The sequence below is a fragment of the Saimiri boliviensis genome, chromosome 16 (assembly GCF_048565385.1).
Source record: "Saimiri boliviensis isolate mSaiBol1 chromosome 16, mSaiBol1.pri, whole genome shotgun sequence".
In the NCBI taxonomy this organism is placed as follows: domain Eukaryota; kingdom Metazoa; phylum Chordata; class Mammalia; order Primates; family Cebidae; genus Saimiri; species Saimiri boliviensis.
In genome coordinates this window covers 87,175,359-87,202,182 of record NC_133464.1, presented here as the reverse complement: position 1 = coordinate 87,202,182, position 26,824 = coordinate 87,175,359, and the positions used below count along the sequence as shown (strand labels likewise).

At 37.8% G+C, this 26,824-nt stretch overlaps 1 protein-coding gene across 4 annotated transcripts in view; it reads right to left on the bottom strand.

The window, feature by feature from the left end:
* The window catches only part of XPO4 (exportin 4), a 121,053-nt gene that overhangs the window by 67,762 nt on the left and 26,467 nt on the right, over nucleotides 1-26,824 (bottom strand). For 2 of the 4 annotated variants that reach the window (XM_074387935.1, XM_003944250.4), the window contains exons 2-4: nucleotides 21,739-21,844; nucleotides 15,997-16,138; nucleotides 9,237-9,375 (exon numbers count right to left, since the gene is read on the bottom strand). In XM_074387935.1, coding sequence (XP_074244036.1) covers nucleotides 9,237-9,375; nucleotides 15,997-16,138; nucleotides 21,739-21,844 — 387 coding nt within the window. Of the gene's footprint in view, nucleotides 1-9,236; nucleotides 9,376-15,996; nucleotides 16,139-16,248; nucleotides 16,420-21,738; nucleotides 21,845-26,824 lie in introns of those variants that run through there. The other 2 variants (XM_074387936.1, XM_074387937.1) reach the window with 2 other exon arrangements.

Here is a 26,824-nt window from a genome sequence, read left to right as displayed (position 1 = left end):
ATGTCAGTACCTTGACCTTACAGACACTTATCGTGGTAAATCTTAGTGAATAATTTAATGATATTAAATTCCTAAAAATTGGCATGAAATATGTTGAAGGTGAGTGATGACTCCATGAGTGACTAATAGACTATTTGTCCATTTTGTATATGTCTAAAATGTTCCTTTAAAAAATGTAAATACAGGCTGGGTGCAGTGGCCTGTAATCCCAACACTTTCAGAGGCTAAGGCAGGCGATCATCTGAGGTCAGAAGTTCGAGACCAGCCTGGGCAACATGGTAAAACCCCGTCTCTACTAAAAATACAAAAAAAAAAAATTAATCAGCTGGGCATGGTGGCGGGCACCTGTAGCCTCAGCTACGTGGGAGGCCGAGGCAGGAGAACTGCTTGAACCCAGGAGGTGGAGGTTGCAGTCAGCCAAGATCATGCCACTGCACTCCAGCCTGGGTAACGGAGTGAGACTCCATCTCAAGAAAAAAAAAGTAAACATAAAATTAAATTTTTATTTGCCTCTTAATCTCAACTAAAACAAGCATGACTATACAGCTAATATTTATGAAAGGCACAAAACCCTATACATTAAACAAGTTTCTGAGACTTTTCCACACTTGGAAATGCAAATTCTCTAGGGAATCCAGGGGTATGATCAAAGATCCCTTCTGCAACAATAAGAGTTCTCCGAATGCTACTGGTTTGGCAGAAACACACACATTTTGTAATTTTACTTCAAAATATATGACTTAATATAAAAACATCCCTTCCCCCTAAAATCTTCAAAACCTCCCAAAATCTACGGCCCTAGGCACTTGGAGAGAAAAAAAAACAGGCACTAAGGCCTCTCACAGAAAAACCAGTCGATCACATATTCCTGTCATTTTACTGTTTAAAGAGACCTCAGAAATTCAGAAAGTACAATCTCTTTGTTTTCAGTTATCAAAATCATTAATTTTCAAAAAAAAAATTTTTAATGATTAATGATTACAGTGCCAGCAATTCACACCAGATAGATACAGTTAAATAACATCAGGATTCCACTCTAAACATGATTTTTAAACACAGCTAGGCTTTGGTGGAGAAAGTAGATGTTGAATCAAATTAATGAGATTCAAAGAAAAAAGCTAACTCACAATGATCTAACGATGAATCCCAAGATCCTAGGATCCTGAAAATAATTTTTCATTTAGACTTGGCTTTTCACTTATCCTTTCTAAGACTTCATTCAATAAAACATTATAAACACAGCTAAATGTTTGAGAAAACTTGTCTTACTAAAACAGGAAATTAATTTCAAAATCTCAGATGAAATAACCTCTTGAAAACAGAATTCACACATAACATAAAAACCTATAAGCTGAAAGAACCTAGAAGCACTCATTAAACACAAATATTTATTCTTACAAATAAATTATATATAAACAAGTAATTTACAACTTTGCACAGAATGTTTTTTACTGCATTCACCGCAAAATGGCTTATTTTAAAACTATCACCATATTCAAGTTTTCAGGAATAGCTCTCTAATTAATTATTACAACCGTACATACTCAAAATAAAGCTTTACTTTTTCACCTGAAATAAACATTTCCCAGGATAACGTAGATGTGTTTACGGTCAAGATGAGAAACAAATGAGTGAAGGAGAGGGGCAGGGCAATGACAGGTGAAAGCCCTGCTAAAGCTACTCCTGCAACTACAAACTTTATCACACAAAACAAGGCATGGAACTGCTTCAAGTTGTAGCAATAAATATTTCCCTCCAAAACAGCAAACGTCCACACTAATGAAGTATAAATTCACCCATAAAAACAAGTACATTCTTAATTGACGAGAATTTAGAACAAAATGCACTATATAGACTTAGTTCCCTGAACACGTAAGAATCTTTTGCTTTCAAATAATTTTTTCATCCTACAAAAATATACCTCTATCTTAGAAAAACTAGAAATTATAGAAAAGCATAAAGAAAATAAAATTGTCTACAATCCTACCATATAGGAGTTATTACTGTAACATTTATAGCTTTCCAATTTTTTAATGCACAGATATAAATTTTTATATACCATTGCTATCAATCCACATGTATTTTTACATTCTACTTTTCCACTTTGTGTCTATGCGATAAAAAAATTTTTAAAACAAGTATGTTCTATTTAAATATACCACTTAAAGACTTAAGAAATACATAAAAATAAATTATCATACAGCATTGTCAGAAGTATTCCAAGAAATCAAATATTCCAGCTTTAACTGTACCTACAATTATCAGCTTTCAAAGAACTAAAATTCAACAGGAATTTTTATCATGAAAAGATACCAAATAGTTTAAGCTCTCCTTAATTTGGAAATCCTGTAGGAATATAAGATTACCGTCATAAATATTAATCATACTACACTGGTCTGACTCAAAGGTGCCAAATGAATAGAGACTCCTGGAGAATGATGAATAATTAAACACTGATTGTACATTTAAGAGAGCAAAGACCTTCAACATATATCAACAAAGTATTTCTCCCTGTTCACAGGGGAATTAAGTATAGTACTAAACGTCTAGGACTCATTTCTAAATATGTTTGCTCATTTTCAATACTTAATTATGGATTAAATCCCCTTAAAATGAAGTCACTCTCACATTGTGTTGTAATGAAGACAGCTAGGGAAGCAAGCCAAAAATAAAACTCCCAAGGGAGAACAGGGGACAACTTCTTCCCAGGACAGAGAGCGGAAAGAAAAAAAATTAAAGCGTCCAGTCTGCCTATGGGAGATCACCAGCTTCAGCTTTTCTTACCCTTGAAGAATGTTCTTATCTGCCTCCTTCAGATTGCTAGGTCTCAACGAGCATCCCAAGTGCACTATCCACTAATTCACCCTCTACTGACCAGTACCTTCAAGTGCTGCCTCCCTGGCCTTTGTCAAAGCCAGAGCTAGATATTTTTCCATATCAGAGACAGTGGCTGATACTTAAGACAGCCGGAAACAAAAGCTGTTGTAATGAATGTCAGTGAAATCAGATCAAAGTTGACTGACTAACTGATTGATAAGAGTACAAGATTGCCATACTAAAATTCACAGGAATTTGCCCAGTATAAAACACCACTAGTACAAATCTTAGATTTCCAAGAGGTTAATACAACAATGCTTCACTTATCTAAGATCATCAAGAATTAAGCTAATATCTGATAATTTTATAAATGCAGCAAGCAAACATTTTTAATGAAAGTGACTTCCTATCCAGTTTTCTTAAAGAATTCTTTATATGGCAACTATTATAAGATATTATAGTAAAGTGACTACTTGGAAGCTATGACAACATAAGGGCCCGCTGGCAACGTGGTGCCAGATCCCAATGCTAGTTGATTTATGTCTGCTTTATAGCTTTGCTCAATCATCCTTTGCTGTTGTCTACCACTCACTGCTGCTGACAATTTGACCACCACTAACAGGTAGTTCTAAATTGATCATTTCCATTTGCCCACCAGTTAGAAACCAAATAAAATTTATTAAAATTACATCTAAAATAAACTATAAACAAAAACACTCTGCAGGACTCTTTTAGGAGTCCAACACAAGGATCCTGTTGTTTGAATCAGCTAGAAAATCTGGGCTCTAACATGCCAAGATTTCCTTCTTCAAATAACTGTGGTCAGAGCCCTTCATATACCTTGACTTCAGCTTCTTATCTATAAGGGGTACCACCCTCTGCCCTGTGTAATTTGCATGAGTGCCCTAAGGCTCTAATTGGATAATGCTTAAAAATACTATGTAATTACACCAGGTTACAAAAAGGTAAAGTGGCAGCAGTATTTTTTATCATTATCATAAAAAATAACAACCACCTATTTCAGCTTTTCTTATTCTATTCCTTGATGATCTACATTCTGCAAAATTAAAATTACTAAATGTGTTGCACCACTTAAGAAAGAGAGCTATAACTGAAGCTGTATCATTAAAGTAATGTAGTAGATATTCAATAAATGCTGTTTGAATTAATGAATCAGTGTTTACTTCTACGCCCAGCACTATGTTAACACAACAGAAGTCGGAAAATAAACGATGTGTTCCCTATTTTTTGGTTGTTTATAAATTTCTACAAGAAAATTTTAATATGTCAAAGAAGTAGAAGACATGGAATGAGGTCTCAAGGTTATTTTAAAAAATCTAATTGTCTTCTTTCATTGAAGTACTGAAAATTCACAATTCATGGGTAACAAGTTAAGTAACTCTTATCTTCACATTGAAAGTCTTACAGCAGCATTCTCATTTATTTCTAGCAAAAGCCATTAATTTCAAGCTAGTGAAAAAATGCCCTTCAAAGATAGCTTGCCTTACTCACCAGCTTACTGTCACAAGCCCAAGATACTCAAACACTAACTCCAGCTGACAAAATAAAATACTCTTGTTCAGAGAGAGGATTGTCTCTTATAATAGCCTGGCTCTTACCCCAGGAGCCTTATTACCAAGAATAAACTTTATGAAAGGTTGCCATACATAAAGCAGACTTCCAGCTGCTCTTCTATGCAAACATCAATGAGACTTATGATAAGAGAGATTAACTTGGCTATCACATCCAGAGACTGCCATAGACAAGTGAATTTCTCACCCACTTCTCTCTAGCATGGCAAAGAGGAAGAAAGGAGACTTAAATGCTATATTAAACGGCTTTAAAAGTGATTTAATGTATGCCCACCACTTTCAAAGGAAATAAGACAAATACGAACTATATTAAAATTTTAGCTTAAAATAAAAAAATTTGCTACTTTCCTAGGAAAGCAAGTTTCCATACCCCCTCCAAATTAGTATTAACAGCAGGTCCAACTATACTGCAAACTGAGATGAAATAGCCATGGTAAGCTTTACAATCATGGAAGGAAAACATCGTAACTGCCCATAGGCACGAAGTAACATATTATTTAATAATCATACGAGCATGAATTAACTAAGAATACATCATTTTTAAAATACAAATTAGATATAATCCTTCCATAAAACTATCTGCAGAGAACCAAGTCTATAAGATACTTCTGAAAGCATTTAAAGAAAACCTAAGGTGTTGGTTACCTGTATTTTTAAAAAATACGCATGAATTGGCTGAGTATGGTGGCTCATGCCTGTTATCCCAGCACTTTGGAAAGCTGAAGTGAGCCGATCACTTGAGGCCAGGAGTTCAAAACCAGCCTGGCCAACACGGCAAAACCCTGTCTCTACTAAAAATAAGAAAATTAGCTGGCATGGTAGCATGCGCTTGTAGTCCCAGCTATTCAGATGACTGAGGCAAGATAATTGCTTGAACCCCGGAGGCAGAGGCTGTAGTAAGCTGAGATGGTGCCAATGTACTCCAGCCTGGGCGGCAGAGCAAGACTTTGTCTCAAAAACAACAACAACAACAACAACAAAAACACACACAAATGATTAGTTTTCATTCACAGATAACACATAAACATTTTCTTCTGCTTTCCCCTGCCTAAAATGTTGTTTGATAGAAAACGAGATGATTCACTATAGTTCACTTCCCAAGATACTATGAAGAAAGCAGTGAGAGGCTACTAGGGAGACAGTACAAATTCTTGCTGAATAGAAGTGAATATTACCACATTTATTTTACATCTTAGGGAACTAATGCCTAGAGAAGTTAATTTAAATTAAGTTGGCGATAAATGGCAGAGCTGGGATTTAAACCCAAGGGTGAATCCAAAATCACTGTCTATTATACTACACTGCCCCTAAATCTGTATAACTGCAAATGTAAGACTAGTACAGTGAAATGGACCATCAAAAATCAATTCTTTTTTTTTTTTTGAGACAGAGTTTCGCCCTTGTTACCCAGGCTGGAGTGCAATGGCGCGATCTCGGCTCACCGCAACCTCCGCCTCCCGGGCTCAGGCAATTCTCCTGCCTCAGCCTCCTGAGTAGTTGGGATTACAGGCACGTGCCACCATGCCCAGCTAATTTTTTGCACTTTTAGTAGAGACGGGGTTTCACCATGTTGACCAGGATGGTCTCGATCTCTTGACCTCGTGATCCACCCGCCTCGGCCTCCCAAAAAATCAATTCTTGGCTAAGTGTGGTGGCTCACACCTATAATCCCAACATTTTGGGAGGCTGAGACTGGAGGAGGATCACCTTGAGGTCAGGAGCTTAAGACAGCCTGGGCAACACAGTGAAACCCCACCTTTACAAAAAATTTTTTTTAATTAGCCAGGTACAGTGGCATGCACCTACAGTCCCAGCTACTCAGGAAGTTGAGGTGGGAGGATCACTTGAGTCCAGGTGATCAAGGTGGCAGTGAGGTATGAACATGTCACTGCACTTCAGCCTGGGCAACAGAGTGAGATTCTGTTTCTAAAACAACAAAACAAACAAACGAAACCAATACTCTTTGAAAGCGAAGGGGGAAAAGCCAGATTACATACAGACAGTATTTGGCCAATGAAGGTAGATGGAAATGTCTTCCTAGAAGAGGTATGAAAGAAAAATTAGTTACCTAATTTAATAGTTCACGAAGTCAACCCTTTCTTCATCTACAGAAAACCTTTAATTTTCTCTACTTTACAAATCTCTCTTACAAATCACCTTTATAAAGAAAGTTTCTAGCCAGTACTAAATCAATGTTCTGATCATTTATCATTCTCCTTTCTTACAGAGGTTTTAATCCTCTTGTTCATTGCCATTTATGTCTGAGACTAAGAAAATCTTAAGTAAATTCTTGAAGCACTTATAAATTTTTTTTTTTTTTTTTTTTTTTTTTAGACAGAGTCTCATTCTGTGGCCCAGGCTGGATTGCAGTGACAAGATTTCGGCTCACTGCAACCTCCGCCCCCTAGATTCAAGCAATTCTCCTGCCTCAGCCTTGAGAGTAGCTGGGATTACAGGCGCAGGCCACCAAGCCCAGCTAACCTGTTGTATTTTTAGTACAGACGGCATTTCACCATGTTAGGATGGTCTTGATCTCCTGACCTCATGATCCATACACATGGGTCTCCCAAAGTGCTGGGATAACAGGCGTGAGCCACTGCACCCAGCCCCATTTACAAATTCTTAACAGTCCAAGTAGGAAGATATATGAAAATGTCTTAACCTCATTTTTTAGGCCTTCCTAATGAGCTACTTTCAAGCTACTGGGCAAGGACAAGCAGGGACAGTGTATGCATTTAACCTGTCTTATAAAGTAGACAGTATTTTTTCACATTTAATGTTTTTAATGTAGTCAACAAGATAAATTCACGCCACAATCCTGAAATTACATTCTATTTCCCACTACTGATTTCCTGCTGCTATAGTAGTTCTCAGCCCTGGTATTAGAAATTTGACTTTTGGCCAGGCATAATGGCTCAAACCTATAATCTTTGGGAGGCAAAGGCGGGTAGATTTCTTGAGCCTGAGAGTTGGAGACCAGCCTGAGCAAAATAGCAAAACCCTGTCTCCACAAAAATACGAAAAAATCAGCTCAGCATGGTGGTGTGCACCTGCAGTCCCAGCTACTCTAGAGGCTGACGTGGGAGAACCACTTGAGTGTGGGGAGGTCAAGGCTGCAGTAAGCCAAGATTGCGCCACTGCACTCCAGGCTAGGCAATAGAGTGAAACCCAGTCTCAAAAACAAAACAAAACAAAACAAAACAAAACAAAAAACACAGAAAGAAAGAAATTTGACGTTAAAAAAAAAAACTCTGGAGTCTTTCATGAGAATATTACATTTGGCCAGGTGCAGTGGCTCAAGCCTGTAATCCCAGCACTTTGGGAGGCCGAGGCGGGTGGATCACGAGGTCAAGCGATCGAGACCATCCCAGTCAACATGGTGAAACCCCATCTCTACTAAAAATACAAAAACTTAGCTGGGTATGGTGGCACATGCCTGTAATCCCAACTACTCAGGAGGCTGAGGCAGGAGAATTGCTTGAACTCAGGAGGCAGAGGTTGCAGTGAGCCGAGATCGCGCCATTGCGCTCCAGCCTGGGTAACAAGAGCCAAACTCCGTCTCAAAAAAAAAAAAAAAAAAAGAGAGAGAGAGAGAATATTACATTTATCTCTTTTCTCAAAATGTACACACTATGAAGAGAGCAAAAATCTTTTTCTTTTCTTTTTTTTTTTCTTTTTTTTTTTTTTTTTAAGATGGGGTTTCACCGTGATGGCCAGGCTGGTCTTGAACTCCTGACCTCAAGTGATCCACCCACCTAGGCCTCCCAAAGTGCTAGGATTACAGGCATGAGCCACCATGCCCAGCCTGAGCAAAATCTTCTCTAAGTGAACAACAGCGAAATCTGTTCCAATCATTCTCAGAAGATCAGTTATTTCAGTGGCTCAAAAAAATCCAATTGTCAGGTTGCAGTGGGACTAATTTTTGTGTTGAGTCAAATTAACCAAGGGGAAAGGAAGCAGAGAACTCAATTCACTAGTATGTGCTCATTCCTGAGAGAGGCAAGGGACTCTCGAACCTTTGCCTTCACCATCCCAGTATCAACAAGCTATTCGTAGGGCAGGCTGCAGAAATTCTACCCCAATACCAAAATCCCGGCTGGAATGATCACCAGACTAACAAGGGAAAGGTATGAGTCATAAATAGATAGATATCAAAGTTACTCATAATGTTCCTCAAGTTTAAATCCTGTCTATCACAATGAGTTGGACTCACTGCAGACCATCAAAATGAAACAAGATGTTCTTAAGTGAAATCTAAAATATGAAGTGCAACTTGATTCAGAGCATTAGGGACAAGGATAATATTTCCAAGTAGCAGCCTCAGTTGCAAACCTTTTCTCTGCTAGTTTTACCTATGTATATCCACCACTTCTTTTTCCCCAGACTACTGATGATGACCACCACTGGATAATACACATGGCCATTAGTTTGGAATCAAATTCTAACAAAATTCACAGAAATGACAAGATTACCATTATGTAACTCATGTAGGCATTGCTGAAGCATCAGCATCTCATGAACAAAGCTTATATTATTTGGTATATAGAATATTATGGTATATTAAATTATAATATTTTATGACAAAATGATTATATTTATGGAAACATGGAAAATACACAATCAAATGCAAAAGCAAAGTATATCACATCTATATTATGTACATATATTGAAAAAGACTAGAAGCAAAGCTGAACAAATGAAAATTGCTTGACTGATAGCTTTTTCACTTTTCCTTTTAGGTAGGTATCCATTACTCTTGCTATAATGCTATTTGTGTAACAGAAAATATAAATTGTTAATATTTATAAATACAAATAGCACACTTACCACAGTGGGATTGCCACTACTTATCAACTGGCTGACTTCATGAAAAATGCTTTTGCAGTCAATTGATTTATCTAATGATCCTCTTTTTACAATTACTGCTACTGCTAGTAGAATCTGTTCCCGAACATACTTTTGAAGGCTGTAAAACATAAAAATCATTGTGAAAACATTTACCTAAATCTAACACAAGAATACTCCCAACTCCTCTCTATGCCTGACACTACTGAAAACATTGCTGGCACGTGAGGGTAGTAAAGCCAAATGGTTATGTCCAGACTCCAAAGTCAGGAAGTCTGGGGGTTCAATCCCAGGCTCCATTGTGGACTGGCTGTATGACCCTGGGGAAGACAGTTAGCATTCAGGGCCTTGGTTTTCTCATCTGTAAAATGGCAGTAACACTACTAGTGTTATTATAAGGGTTAAATGTTCCTAGAATTGTGCCCAGTACATACTAAGCACTATACGAGTATTATTTGCGTCAGGCAATATTCCAATAGATGTAAGTCAGCTCCCTGTTAAATATTTGTAGGGAAAAAAGAATCACTAAGATTAAAATTCCACTAGTTTTGAGATAAATTCTGTCTAACCTACATCTACAACCACTAATCTAATCCTAAATCCCATTTCCCTTTAATGTGAAAAGGCAACATGCTAGCTATCCAAAATACATCATTATGGAAACATAAAATTGTAAAACACACATACACACACACACACACACACACACACACACACACACACACACGCTCAGAATGTTCATATCTAGGTTCTGCTCCTCCATGTGATGATAGAAGCACCCATCTGAAATGCAGGCATTCTACCAAACCCATTTGACCAGGAGGGCACAGAAACTTTTCACAATCTTTTCTGAAAGATAAGGATCAAAAAACATAACCCCAAACTTTATAATCTAGTCTCTAGAATACCGCAAAGATACAACCACCATGTGCCCCTGGAACAAACCCAAACCTCTTAACATGGCTTATAAGCAGTAGGAATCATTCTAACTTTCCTAGGACAGCCTCAATTTATCTGTTGCTCCAGGTAATTATTAATAGTTCTTTATTTCACTGTCAAAAGTGTCCCAGTTTGGACATCCACCTATAGCCACCTGGTTGCTACTCCTCTCCTTGACCTCGGCCCTTCCACATGCACTCACAACTGCAGATACATCGACCTTTCAGTTCCTCACTGAACACTCTTGCAGTTTCAGGCCTCTGAACTTCTATTCCCTCTACCAAGATTGTGATGTCACTTTCTCCAGAAAGTTGTTATTAGGGGTTCCCACAGCACCCTCACATGACGTGACATATCTGTTACCACTGTTCACTGGCTCCCGGATCAGCCACCCATTCTAAGCACACTAGCACACTGCCTCCAACAGAATAAGCCTTTATTTGGTATTTATACAGATGAATAAATGTGTCTCCCTATTGTCGAGACTAAAGTGAAAAAACATTCCTTCCAAATATAGACTTGAACAAGTCATCTTTCATTCATTAAGCAAATAAACGCAGAGATCCTACTAGGCATAAGAATATTAGTTGGTCAAAGGGAATTTTTGTACTTTTAGGGATACAGAAGAGTTTCATAGGCACCTACTTCTACTAGAAAACGTATATAAAGCTGAAGACTATGACTACAAATGTACACAAAGCTAGTTTTAAATATCTCTATTGGCAAGAATTAGAAACCATTAGTATAAAAAATAGCTACCATTTACTGAATGCTTCTGATATGCAAGAATTTATGTGAACTAATTTCACAAATATTAACACAGCTAATCCTTATAATACTACTACTATTATTCACTCCATTTAAAAATCAAATCAGGCCGGGCGCGGTGGCTCAAGCCTGTAATCCCAGCACTTTGGGAGGCCGAGGCAGGTGGATCACGAGGTCGAGAGATCGAGACCATCCTGGTCAACATGGTGAAACCCCGTCTCTACTAAAAGTGCAAAAAATTAGCTGGGCATGGTGGCACGTGCCTGTAATCCCAGCTACTCAGGAGGCTGAGGAAGGAGAATTGCCTGAGCCCAGGAGGCGGAGGTTGCGGTGAGCCGAGATCGCGCCATTGCACTCCAGCCTGGGTAACAAGGGCGAAACTCAGTCTCAAAAAAAAAAAAAAAAAAAAAATCAAATCAGAAAATTAAGGCACAAAGAAGTAATCTGCCCAATGTTGCAGAGTTAAGTGGCAGATGTGAGATGCAAATCCCTTTCTTGACCACTATGCTACACTTGGCTCTTTAATAAAGGGCATTGTGCATTTCATTCTATACAAATTTTATTTCAGTTAAGAGGAAGAAAAAAGAAAAAAAATTCTGTGCATGCCATGGGAAGCACACAACATTATTTATGTAATTGTCTGTTACATAGCGTATAGTATTCTACCTGTGCAGTATGCCAAAAACATTTAACTTGACTCTAATCCACACCGTAGGGCGTTCTACAAGATACAAATATCTGTGTCATTAAAGGCAAAAAAGAGCACACAATAATTCTAGATTAAAAGAGACAAAAGAGACATGACAACTAAATATAATATAATCTCTGGGTCACCTGTATTAAAAAAAAAAACCTACTGTACCTAAATAAAGCAAATATTAATTGATCTGAAGTGACAGACTGCAATACAAAAAAAAAAAAACTACAAAAAGGAAAAAGGATATAAATCTTATTCAGGCAATTGGGAAACTCAGAATATGGAATCAGAATTACTAGCTCATATAAACGTACCAATTATATCAGGAGTATTGAGACTATACTTTCAGAAGAGACAGGTTCAAGGACTTTAAGGCTAAAGTATCATTATGTCTGTGGCACGCTCAGATAGTTAGGGGTAAAAAAATGCATATATACATAAGAGACAAATCAAATGTGACAAAATGTTAACTGAGCCTCTACTGGAAAAAGGGTTGTGTGTCACCAGACAATTCTTTCACCTTTGCTCAAAGTTTACCATTGCACTCCAGCCTGGGCAACACAGTGAGACTCTGTCTCTTAAAAAAAAAGTTTCCTGTAATCCCAGCACTTTGGGAGGCTGAGGCAGGCAGATTACAAGGTCAGGAGTTCAAAACCAGCTTGACCAACATGGTGAAACCCCATTTCTACTAAAAATACAAAAATTAGCTGGGCGTGGTGGTACATGCCTGTATTCTCAGCTACTCAGGAGGCTGAGGCAGGAGAATCGCTTGAACCTGGGAGGCAGAGGTTACAGTGAGTCAAGATCACGCCATTGTACTCCAGCCTGGGTGACAGAGCAAGACTCCATCTTGAGGGGGGCAGGGAATATATGTATGTATATATATGTATAAGCTATTTCATATATATATATATATATATATATATATATATATATATATATAAGCTATTTCAATGTGGAACCCTACAATCAAGCTAATTAATTTAGCTTCTAAATTAATCAATGATTTTTAAAATGAGATTATTTTGGGCCAGGCATGGTGGCTCATTCCTGTAATCCCAGCACTTTGGGAGAATGAGGCAGGAGGATTGCTTGAGCTCAGGAGTTCAAGACCAGCCTGGGCAACACAGCAAGACCCTGTCTCAATTTAAAAAAATTAAAAGGGAAAAAAAAAGAATGAGATTATTTTGGATAATACAAGAGACCACACACATACACATAATGAAAATCTGTTACACATTTAAGTCTACCACAGTCTCCAGAGTTCAGTGGTTCTCCGGTTGGGGATAACTCAGCAGCTCCAGAAAAGAAAACCTGTCTAGTTGGCCAGAAGCTCCCCTGCTGGCCCTGACTCCTTAAGGAAGGCTGGTCCAGATGATGACGGCTGCAGCAGCCAGAGCTTTTACTGCCCCCCAGGCACTGTGCTGAACTGTCTCATGTAATCCTAACACCAACCTTATGAGATGGGTACTGCAACCATGAGTCCCTGTTCTACAGCTAAAACAGAATATTTAAGAAAAGACTTTACGTTACTTTCCCAAGGTCACATAAATAGATTGCTCTTCAGAAAACTGACATTTTAGGCCTAGATGCCAAAAATAACTTTTTTAACCTTCCCACATATAAACTACTATAAACACAGAGGCCCTAAGGCTTATTTTCTTTATTACATAAATATAAATAAATCTGAAGGTTTCTCAACTTGTGTTCAATAATAAGTATACTATCACAATTGATTTCAAAATATTTTAGTAGGGTAAAGAAAAACATCAAAACAAGTATCATTTTAGTAGAATTCAACAAAACACAAACCTCTTCCATGGTTGCAATTGATAATACAAATTTTGATGTGTCTGAGTTACACTGCATGCAAAACAATGAACAAAATAACGGAACAAACATTTGCTGATGTTGTCAAGACCTCTACTCACCTCTACTTACCTTTCTTTCGGTACAGAGGGGTCAAAAGAAAAACAGCCCTATCAGATCTAACAAGTACAGTCAAATAAAAAACACAAAAAGGCAAACTAGTATCACATCCAAATGGACCCGCCAAACAAAAATCAACCAATCAATCCAGCATGACAGAGAAAAGAAAGGTTTCAAGCCAGGAACAAGTCCTCGTTACTCTAAGAATAACCGGAAAAAAACTACCCATGCCCTCCTCACAAACATGTATATCCACTTATCTACAGGACACATCATCCACTAAACCTGCAATGCTAATAGGCTACAGAAACCTTGCCTTCGTTCTCTTACGCATTTTTTTTTTTTTTTTTTTTGGTATGTAAGGCAGTTGGCAGTTAACAAAGTGTGGAAGTCATGTCAGATATTATTAAATATTATTAACTAAGACTGCCAGGATACAGTCAACAGAAACAAATGCATGACAGTATGCTCTAAAATTAAAACTGTATGTATATACTTATTGCCATTAATCACCATTCCTAAGCACACATATTTCTGATTACATAACAAAATGTTTTCTTCAATGACTCTGGAAATGAACATCTACAGTATCAATTGCACAAACAGTAAACATACAAGGGCATTGTCTATTCTTAAAAGAATACATGGTCTTTGGGGAACTTAATGAAAAAAGGTAAATAGTAAATCAATTTCTCCCCAAAAGCTATGTAGTTATAGTTTTCCTTTTTTTTTTTTTTTTTTTTTTTTTTTTGAGACGGAGTTTCGCTCTTGTTACCCAGGCTGGAGTGCAATGGCGCGATCTCGGCTCACCGCAACCTCCGCCTCCTGGGTTCAGGCAATTCTCCTGCCTCAGCCTCCTGAGTAGCTGGGATTACAGGCACGCACCACCATGCCCAGCTAATTTTTTGTATTTTTAGTAGAGACGGGGTTTCACCATGTTGACCAGGTTGGTCTCGATCTCTCGACCTTGTGATCCACCCGCCTCGGCCTCCCAAAGTGCTGGGATTACAGGCTTGAGCCACCGCGCCCGGCTTTTTTTTTTTTTTTTTTTGAGACAAAGTCCCACTCTGTCAGCTACTGCAACCTCCACCTCCCAGGTTCAAGTGATTCTCCTGCTTCAGCCTCCCAAGTAGCTGGCACTACACACATGCACTACCACGCCTGGCCAATTTTTGTATTTTTAGTAGAGCTAGGGTTTTACCACATGGCCAGGCTGGTCTTGAGCCCTTGACCTCAAATGATTCAGCCGCCTCAGCCTCCCAAAGTCCTGGAATTACAGGCAAGAGCCAACGCACCCGCCCTCATATTTAAAAAAAAAAACAAAACACTCAAGAAATCAACGTAAAACATTTTGTGACATGCATAAGCCATACAGATATGTATAATATAAAAAGAAAATTTACTTTCACCCCATTCCTCAAACCTGATCCTACTTTCAATGGAAGCTACTTAAAGATTTTGGAACTTCTTAGAGAGCCTTTCCCATGCATATTGTTTTTTTCAAGACAGAGTCTCGCTCTGTCATCAGGCTGGAGTGCAGTGGTGTGATCTTGGCTCAGTGAAACCTCTGCCTCCCAGGTTCAAACGATGCTCCTGCCTCAGCCTCCCGAGTGGCTGGGACTTCAGGTGCGCACCACCATACCCAGCTAATTTTTGTATTTTCCATAGAAACAGGGTTTCACCATGTTGGCCAGGCTGGTCTCAATCTCTTGACCTGGTGATCCGCCTACTGCGGACTCCCAAAGTGCTAGGATCACAGCCACCGCACTCAGCCCTCTACTCACATTTCTACACACATACATATGTAACATTTGATTTGTTAGTGGTACTTAGCATCCTCCTGCTCCCTGTTTTAGGATACTCACCTGTATTATACTAAAACCATTTTTAATTTAAAACACATTAAAATAAATAATCACCACTACTAAGCATCAAAAGAAGAAGCAAATATAAAGGTTCTTCATCTAAATCTAAGGTCAACTTTTATTTATAACTCAATTCTTCAGAACTCAACAACAACAAAACATAATTTCCGGCACAACCTTTTCAAAGAAACAAAACATAGTATCATAAACTTAACTAAAAAGTATTATTTCATTAAGCACTAAAGCGACCTACAATTATGTCAAGTGTTTAAAATACGAGCCACACACAGAACTTAACCTTAAACATCTATAGCTTTTTAAATTTTTTTTCTTTTTTTGTACTTTGTAGAGATGGAGCCTCACTATGTTGCCCAGACTGATCGCAAACTCTTGGGCTCCCTCTCGGCTTCCCAAAATGCTGAGATTACAGTTCTGAACAACTATACCCAGCCAGAAGTTTTTAAAATGCAAACCAAAAACAATTCTGAAGAGATACACAGAAGCTCCCCAAAAGTATTTCAGCAGTACCCCTCCATGTACTTACTTGGGCCTTTGTAAGACATAGGTTAAAAGGAATGTTCGCAGAGACTCGATGCTACCTTTTTCCAAGAGAATCCACTCTCGGACAACTGCTTCCATTATGGCTGTGGCAGCTTGAAAAAGGACATAGTCCACTTTACTAGTTTCTGAGGAGAAAATTAAAAACTTCCTTTAAACAATAGTTCATTTTACCTTGAACATTTTGCATTTATTAATTTTAAAACAGAACTTTTCAGACAAGGAATAAGATGGTTACCTGTTCTTTTTTTAATCCAGTGACCTTGCTCTAGCACCACAAAGAGGTTAGTTCCTCTCAGAAGACACCTCAGGCAGGTGGCAGCTAATCACCGATCACAATTTTCACAAACTTTCCTCACCTCTCTTCAACTGTTACTTCCAAAGCATGAAGAACTAAAAAATAACACAGCTTTAAAAAAAATAAAAATAAAAATATAAAGCGATCAGAAAATTTCCTAAGATTCTCACCCTGTGCAAAATAGAGCTTTGTATCTGAAAAATATTTTAATAAACTAGTCATTGAACATTACTATCTGTGATGAGCCATGCTGTTAAAGTATTTTCAGTTTAAGTATTAAGCTTTCAGCAGGATGACCCATCTCTAATAGCAAGTTCAGAAATAGAAATGATCATGTTTAGGTTTTCTTTCTCAAAATGTAAAAAAACAAAATAAGTCACATTTACACAAGGTGAGAAGTGCTTGTGAATTTTCTGATTGCAGTACTGATCAAACTGAGTAAAATCCCAAAGCTACACTTAGGAAGACCCAGCCTTAGCTAGCAAGTTATAGTATCTGATCTAAAATCTAAATCAGGGCAGAAAAAAATAGAAAATTAACACACTTTAAACATTTTTTATATTAATTTTCTATTTTTTCTTTTATTCACCAATACCACTACAATCAGTTTCCAAACAGCATTATCAACAGGGAGAAACAGTCAAAATGAAGTCAAGAAAAAGTAGAAATTTTCTGAAGCTCTAAAAAATAACCATCATGTGAAATCCATGAAAAGTCCACAATTAGACTCCAGATTATTTGCCAAGATCACTGGACATGCATGTCTGAAAGCCATGAGAAATTAACTCTAGGCATAGACTGGCATCTTCAAGAATTTATCAGAAGAGCATGAAGATATATATATAGTCAAGCACACTGTTTTCTCTCCTATTCAAGCTCAGGTCATTTAAAAATCTTACAAGTGTTCTTGACACATTAGCTATAAAAATGTAGGAGAAAAGGCATACCCTACATAAATTTCTATCACATTAGACTACTACATAGGAGTTTTGATCATATCAAAACTACTAAGAAACCAATTTGAACTTTTTAAAGTTTTGATTCTATGCTATCTTAACATGAACTCTAATTGAGATGATTATCAGAATTGATACAAATTTAGAAATTTAAAATATAATAATTAAAATAAAGCAATAGCTTCTAAAAATGTGAACCTATTAGAAAAAAAAGAGGATTTGAACAGAAACCCAGCTCCATCTATTTAGATCAACTAAAGAGAAACATGGTACTGTCTCATGAAGGTAATTTAAATAATCTCTCATAAAACTCTTCTTAAAGAAAATGATCTTTGTTTGCCTATCTTCATTTTCTACTGCAATAGTAAAAATTTTAAGGACAAGAAACCAGAAATCCTTAACCATAGATTTCAACAAGGAAGCAAAATCTCAGGGACTCTCAGGATTTTAGAAATAGAACTCAAGATCATCTAAATCAATTCCTGCATTTTACAGGAGCTGAAGAAACCGATGCCGCAAGACACAGGAAATTTGAGGTCACATGGCTGGTAAATGTTCCTTCGGCAATACTAATCTACCCTGAAACACACATGCCACTGAAGACAAGAGCAAATAAGCACCTTCAATGTTAATGATCACTGAAACGTTCCTATTTCTAACTATTTGTTTTTATGTCCAAGCCTTTTTCTGCCCTTTGGAGGGAGTAGGTGTTAGATGTGAGGAAGATGTGAAGATGAACACTCAGAAGTTTTCAAGAGACAAAAGTTTCTTAACTCTTTCTTAGATACCTCTGCAGGTGGTATTAAATGAAGATCTCTAAATGACTACTCCCGTAAGAAGCTAACTCTAAGAGTGAAGAAATAAAAAGAAAAAAAGGCCAAATTCCTAATTTAAAAGAAGAAATTTTCTTAAGCTAATAAATTACCCTTTCTCATAAAAACCATTATTAGCTGTCGCAAATTTAACTTATACATAGTAGAAGTATGCAAGAGATGCTAGAAGGGACTCTAGAAGCCTACCAGTATGAAATTAGAACTTCACAAATACATATGAGTTTTATTTTTACTCTGTTATAAAGATGTTTGGAACCACAGGAACTCACAATTCATCTAAAATTTTTTTTCTTTTCTTTTCTTTTTTTGAGATGGAGTTTCATTCTTGTTGCCCAGCCTGGAGTGCAATGGCACGATCTCGGCTCACCAAAACCCTCACCTCCCACTTCAAGCAATTCTCCTGCTTCAGCCTCCCAAAGTGTTGGGATTACAGGCATGTAACACTGCTCCCAGCCTCATCAAGAATTTCTAAACTAACTACTTTCAGGAAGATCTGCCACTGACTAGGACACTGTCCAGAGACTAAATTACTTTAGGTGACTTCGGAAGAATGTTTTCATTTGCTACCACAGTAATTTTCTTGAATAACAATTACATAAATAAAATTCATTTGCATTTTGTCAGCCATCTGAAACTAGACAGAAACATGAAGACAAAAGTTAAAGTTAATAATAGAGGAAAAGCACCACATTTTGACCAAAAAGTTTTTGAAAAAAGAAAACAAAACCCCAGTAGTGAAGCTACAGATATACAACTACTACAATCAACTCTCTGGCCTTAAAGATTTCTGTCCAAAGCACAGGCAATATAAGCTCCAAAAATCTGCTCTTTGACTCAGTGATACCTATGCCCACATGCTAATGACAAAAAGTCCAGATGGAAGATGATTTACTAATTCCCCATGACTGACAGCGCTAAGGAAACAGTCTTCCAGAGATGTAAAACTTTTCTAGTCTAACTGACTTTTCGGTAGCTTATTATTTTGTTTTGGCTACTTCTGAAATCAGAAGTCAAAGAAATCCATTTCTCCCTGAGAAAGGAGCACAAGGATGTCACCAAGTTAGCTCCAGAAGAAGTAAACCAATTATTCGCTGTTCTTGATTATGTCTTTAACAAGAATAGAACTCATTGGTTTTTTTAAAGGAACATCTGACCCTAAAAAAATATAAATTCCTAAGTGCCAAAGACTTCTGAAGTGAAGAAGTCTAAAAGTGCTCTTCTGACAAAATGCGCAAGCATGCCGCATGCACGCACAGATAGATCCACCACACACACAAACACAGAAAAGGGCAAAGAACATAAAAACTAGAATAAAAACAAAAGGATAAGAAGAGAGAGAAATGAGGAAAAATTAGCAACATATAAAACTGAAGTCAGAAGTTGAGAAGGAAGAATTTTAAGAGGCTAGAAAAGGGAAGCATCAAAGAGAAAGTCTCCCCTTTAGTAGAATATACTACCCAGACCTTCTATAAAAATGATCACATAGTCCCTAAACAAGAATGTGAAAATTCTGAACTGCGATTGACTGCCACTTGTATGAGAAGTCTTCTTAGAGGAATTTACCCTTCTGTGCTGGTGGCAACTGAATAAGGAGTGAAAAGATTTTCCGTGAAGTTTAGATGTAAACATTAATGTAACACAGGGCTTTGCAGTACATTAATGATTATGCTTGTAATACATGCACTCCACCTTTTAAATAGTCAAGTCTCAAAACCCAAACTGATTTTAAAAGCATGGCCGGAACTAGCAATACTACTCTTTGAAAAATTTTATCAGGAAAACAAAAGTATTCCAAAACAAGCTCAATCATAACAACGCAACAATACTTCATAAAATTTACATATTCTAAAAAGGAAGGTGGTATAAACAAATACGCTCTAATAAAATACGTATAACTTAGATCAACTATTTCCCAACTAGTGTAGAATGAATGACACTGAATTCCAATACAAAGTCAGATGAAACACTGATGGAATCCTAGTCAATGTCATTAAGGCATATGCCATGAAAACCAGACTCAAATTATTTTAGGTTAATAGTTTAACAGGATGGTTTTCTAAATCTATTAATCCTGAACAATTTCAAGGCAGTAAGGATGAGTTAATGCCCCCTTAAACTCTTTATGCTGTTTAGTTTTGCTTCATTTAACATTGACTTAAATATCCTGCACAGGTATAAGATAAATCTTCTTAGTGCCAGAAACAAATCCATCCAACTATAAAAGCTGACCACTGAAATAAGTGAATTCATTAATTAAAATGGCTTCAGGGAGTATTTAAAAGGTAGTTGTTGAACCTGTTCCTCTGCTAAGACCTAACTCTTGAATGAGACCAGAGCCACCTTCACCACTGCTGCTAATCCCTTGCAAACAGAGAACACATCATTTCTTAAGCCAATTACATTTTTTGAAAGCTGTTTAAAATCAAGTATATGGCCATGACTTTTACCTTACTGTTCACATAGTGCTTTTACATAATGAAAAGTAATTATATTTTTACCTCATGAAACAACTTCAGATAGCAAATCCATTAAGACAAACGGTATCATTATTGCCATAAGGCAGATGCAAAAGAGGCCCAGAGAGGTGAAGTGACTTCCTCAAGGTGCACCACTGGCACCTAGATGTCATAGATGCTACAGCATCACTCTGTCCACTACAATCAAACAACTTTCTTTCATAAGCCCTTATATGTAAAACATTTTTAACACATAACTTCAGTTGTAGTTTATTTCAATCTGGAAACTAGCCTACTGGTAGCTATTGATAAGCCTTACTAAAAGCACAAGAATAAAAGGTCAGATGTTTTAGTTCCTAATACTCAACTAACCAATTTTATGGTCACAGATGACTCAAGTAGCCTTCCAGAGCCTTACAAAAGATGGCTCCCACTAAAAAAAAAAATCAGCCAACAGTAATCAGGTTATAAAACAACAATAACCAATGAAGTCTCTCTGTTACTGAAAAATACCTAAGAGACAGATGGCAACATCATATATAACTCTTAGAAAATGCCATCTTTGGATAAGAGAGTTATATTTCTTGCAATTGTTTTAGAGGAAATCTTTTCTGTACATGTCAGACAGAAGATACTTATAAAACATATTTGACAAAAGTAAAAATTGGTGTTTTATTTTAGGATATATACAGCAATACCCTATCCAGACATGACTAATATTCATTAAGCAAGCTGAGTACAAACTAAATGGTTAAAAAACAAAAACAAAAAAAAAACTATGGAAAACAACTAAAAGGAAATGTAGAAAACTCCAAAAACAATCTTAATTTTAAAACTAACACTGGGCTAAAAGATATTATAGTACATATCCTGTAATAATTGACATTTGAAAATAATTGAAAAATTACATTTTTTTCTCTACTATTAACAGCCTTCATGTTATGGTCAATAATAAAACAAATTACAGAACACTATCTCTAGGAGGGAAAAAATGCAATGTGAAAACAAAGTTTCCTGCCTGGCTTTACAGAATATCTTTAAAGCCACTCCAGTAGAATGATTATTAATTTAAAAATTATAACTGTATAAACCTGATTTTTAAAAAGTAATTTAAATAATATTTAAGACAGCAAACCCAGATCTGATTATGCCAAAATACTTCATATTTTTTAAGTGAATACTTACCCAAAATATGCTTGCAAACTGCAAATGGTGATTTTGATTTCCTAAATGATAAGAATATGTGCTCTGCATGCTGGCGTTGTTCATTATTGACCATGGAAGGTGGTGCCTTGAGAGTTAAAAACAAAAACAGATACACTTATTTAATGAGAAAGCTTGAATAATAGCAATATTTTAACCCACAAGAACAGAAAATGCTTGCATTTTTGGGAGCAAGAGTGACAAATTCTTGTTTAACTTTTTAAAGAACTATAGTATAAAACTTGATAATAAATGTTTCAAATATGGTTTCAGAAAAAAAAAAAAAAAAAATCCTGGCAAGGTTTGAGTCAGAATACTTTAAAGGTTTTTAAAAACTTGCATTTTTAAAAAACAGATACTTATCTAACTTTTCTGTACTTTTTTAAACATTTAGCTGACTTATTATCACCTTTTATTCCAAAATATACCACTTGGACTAACTTGACCTAGTTCAAATAATTTGAAAATTCTGCAGGACAGGAGAAATTTAATCCAAGTTACTAAAAATCAGTTTTCAAAAGCAATCCTTTAATTCAGAGGATCAAATAACTCCACCTTAAGTTTTCTAAAATCACTATCAAGCCAGAAAAAATTTGAAAACAGTTTAAGTTTGGAATTTATGGAACATATTTCTGAATAATAAATTAATCACTCAAAAAATCCAGACTTCTAACTTAACAAAAACAATTTTTAAAGTTTGTCCCCAAGTTTTTAAATACCATTTTGGTTTAACAATCATTCTTCTACAGATAATAATCTTCTGAACCAGATCTACATAAAATGTACATTTCTGTACTTTTAAACTATTAAGACTTACAAATACTAAATTTGGGAAAGGGGGTTGGAGATAGATGGCAGGAAAATAAACCTTTATTATTCAAACCGTTGTATGAAGGCAAGTCATAATTTCAACTATATCAAATAATCTAGAAAATGAAAAATGTTATAATCGATTATATTAGATCAACATTCATTATAAATTATATCAATTATGCAACATCAGTCACTCTAATTTCGGTCAAAATAGTAAAAAAAAAAAAAAAAAAAAAACTTCACACAAGAAAAATTAACTACTGTGAAGCTCTGGCTTCAGAGAATTCTTACAATTAGTTAAAGCCGGTTCAGTGCTATTTCTAATGAAATAGCACCCTCTACAGTTCTCTAGATAAAAATGAAAATATTTCCATTAAAGAATTGTGTTGGCTGGTTGCCGTGGCTCACTCCTGTAATCCCAGCACTTTAGGTCAAGGCGCGCGGATGACTTGAGATCAGGAATTTGAGACCAGGCTGCGCAACATGGTGAAACCCAGTCTTTGCAAAAAATGCAAAAATATAAACTGAGTGTGGTGGTGCACACCTGTCATCCCAGCTACGTGGAGGCAGAGGCATGAGAATCGTTTGAACCCGAGGGGTGGAGGTTGCAATGAGCCCATATGGCGCCACTGCACTCCAGCCTGGGTGACCGAGTAAAACTCGGTCTCAAAAAAAAAAAAAAAAAAAAAGAAAGAAAGAGAGATAAAGAGAAAGAATTGTGTTAAATTCTTTAATATTTTTTAAAAAAGAATTTGGGCATGGTGGCTCACACCTGTAATCTCAGCACTTTGGGAGGCCGAGGCGGGCAGATCACCTGAGGTCAGGAGTTCGAGACCAGCCTGGCCAACATGGCGAAACCCCGTCTCTACTAAAAATACAAAAAAATTAGCTGGGCATGGTGGTGCACCCCTGTAAATTCCAGCTACTCGGGAGGCTGAGGCACAAGAATCACGTGAAACCAGGCAGTAGAGGTTGCTGAGCTGAGATTCTGCTGCCGCACTCCAACCTGGGCAACAGATTGTGAATCCATCTCAATTTTTTTTTAAAAAAGGCCGGGCGTGGTGGCTCATGCCTGTAATCCCAGCACTTTGGGAGGCCGAGGTGAGCAGATCACAAGATAGGGGTTTGAGACCAGCCTGGCCAACATGGCCAAACCCCATCTCTAACAAAAATACAAAAAAATTAGCTGGGCATGGTGGCACATGCCTGTAATCCCAGCTACCTAGGAGGCTGAGGCAGGAGAATTGCTTGAACCCAGGAGGCGGAGGTTACAGTGAGCTGAGATCCTGCCACTACACTCCAGCCTGGGAGACAAAGAGTCTGTCTCAAAAAAAAAAAAAAAAAAAAAGCCGAGTGTGGCTCATGCCTGTAATCCCAGCACTTTAAGAGGCAGAGGTGAGAGGATCATGAGGTAAGGAGTTCAAGACCAGCCTGACCAACAGGGTGAAAACCGATCTCTACTAGAAAATACAAAAATTAGCTGGGTGCCATGGCAGGCGCCTGTAATCCCAGCTACTTAGGAGACTGAGGCAGGAGAATCACATCAGGGAGGCAGAGGTTGCAGTGAGCAGATACTGTGCCACTGCACTCTAGCCTGGGCGACAGAGCAAGACTCCATCTCAAAAAAAAAAAAAAAGAATTTACTAATAAAACTGAGGGTCAGGGGTGTGGTGGCTCATGCCTGTAATCTCAACACTTTGGGAGGCCAAGGTGGGGGAATCACCTAGGGTCAGGAGTTCGAAACCAGCCTGGCTAACACGGTGAAACCCCATCTCTATGTACAAATACATAAAAATTAGCCGGGCGTGGTAGGGGACACATAATCCCAGCTATTTGGGAGGCTGAGGTAAGAGAATTGCTAGAACCCTGGAGGTGGAGGTTGCAGTGAGCCGAGATGGCACCACTGCACACTCCAACCTTCAAGACAGAGTGAGACTCTGAGTAGGGAAGCCGGGGAGGGTGGGGAACTGTGAAGCCCGGTGTGGCGGCTCAAGTCTATAATCCCCAGCACTTTGGGAGGCCAAGGCAGGTGGATCTTCTGAGGTCAGGAGTTCAAGATCAGCCTCGCCAACATGATGAACCTTGTCTCTACTAAAAACACCAAATTAGCTGGGCATGGTGGTAGGAGTCTGTAATCCCAGCTACCAGGGAGGCAGAGGCAGGAGAATCACTTGAACTGGGGAGACAGAGGTTGCAGTGAGCCAAGATCATGCCACTGCACTCCAGGCTGTGTGAAAGAGTAAGAGCTTATATCCAAAACAAACAAACAAACAAAAACAAACAAAAAAACTGAACGGCTAACTATATTCTAAAAGTAGGTATTTTTGTCTTTCCATTTTCAAATTATTTTGTTTGTCTGCTTTTTGGGTTTTTTGTCTGTTTTTGAGACCTGTTCTGTTGCCCAGACTGGAATACAGTAGCATGATCATGGCTCACTGCAGCCTCAACCTCCAGGGCTCTAGTGATCCTCCTGCCTCAGCCTCCTCAGTAGCTGGGACTATAGGCACATGCCACAAAGCCCAGCTAATTTTTGTATTTTTTTTGTAGAGACAGGGTCTCACTATGCTGCCCAACCTGCCCTCCAACTCCTGTCCTTCAGTGATCTCCTGCCTTGGCCTCCCAAAGTGCTAGGATTACAGGTGGAAGCCATCAAGCCCAGCCAATTTTCTAATTTTTTATTCCCACCACTTTCTCTAAGTTCAACAAGATGAGTTGATGGAGTTTTTGTTTTATTGTTTTGTTTTGTTTTTTGATTTTTTTTTTTTTTTTAGAGATGGAGCCTTACTCTGTCTCCCACGATGGAGTGCAGTGGCATGATCTCAGCTCACTGCGACCTCCGCCTCGGCCTCCCAAAGTGCCAGGATTACAGGCATGGGCCACCGTACTCAGCCTTTTTGTTCTGTTTTTTAAGACAGGGTGTGGAGTGCAGTGGCATGATCACAGTTCACTGTGACCTCAAAGGTTTGGAAGCAATAGGAGGTGGTAGTAGAGAGCCAAGACCATCCCAAGGATCTTCAGGAAAATAAAAACAAGGACGGGAAAAAACTGAGATGTGTTTCCAGAGTTGGAGCTCACAAATTCCTAGCTCAATTGACTGGGGTTTCTAGCCCCAAACTGCAGCATTAGCCTCTAGCCCAGCTCAGCTGCCTTCAGTTCACAAAATCTCCTGGAGAATACCATCAGTGTTCTAGAGGCATCCAAAATTAGAACTCTAAAGATTATTTACTAACATCTAAATTATTTACTAACACCATAACTGTCTCTTAAATCTATGTCCTCCCTCTCTCACATAAAGTCGCAGTTTCTTCTTTGTCTCTCTCTATTCAAAGAGTATTTTTAAGGGCTGACTGTATGCCAAGCACCATACCAGAAACTAGGGATGCTAGAGGGAAAAAGCCCTGCCCTTATGGAATTCTATTAGGAAAGACAGGCACTAAACAGTCACATAATAATTCATCGAGTCTATAATTTCTGCCTGCACTGATTCATTCTCCATCATGTTACTAATCCTTTCCTCAAAAAAGTCAGGAATCCCAATTGTCAAATCCTTCAGGACCTGTTTTGTTTTGTTTTGTTTTAAGACAGTCTCACTCTGTTGCCCATGCTGAAGTGCAGCGGTGCAATCTCAGTTCGCTGCAACCTCCGCCTCCCAGGTTCAAGCGATTCTCATGCCTCAGCTCCTCGAGTAACTGGGGACTACAGGCACACACCAGCACACCCAGCTAATTTTCTACAGGACCTTTAGACTCTTCTTTTCCCTGGGCAGCAATAATTGTAACTTTTTTACTACTGTTAACAACCTCTACTACTTATTTGCCAGGCAGAGGGCTAAACACTTTACATACATCATCTCATTTAAACCCCAAACATCCCTGTAGGAATTATTTCCCCCCTTTTACATATGGAGAAAATAGGATTCAGATAGTGTTGCACATCCAAGATGACAAAGTTAACAAGTATCATAACCAGAATTTGACCTTAAGTCTGTATGATGTTAAAGCCCATGCTTTGAACCTCCTTAAGTATTACTGTGCTGGGGACACACAGTTTGGTAGAATAATATCTTTCAGATACCTAGTAGAGAAATCTGAATATTCCTGGCTAAATATACGTATCACTTATAGGACCATTAAAAACACACACACAAAAAACGTGAGAATATTAAAGTCAGACTGAAAACCAGGCACTACTGGTAGATATGAAATAACCTACAAAACTAGAAAAGAAAATACGTGTTCAAGTCATATTATAGAGC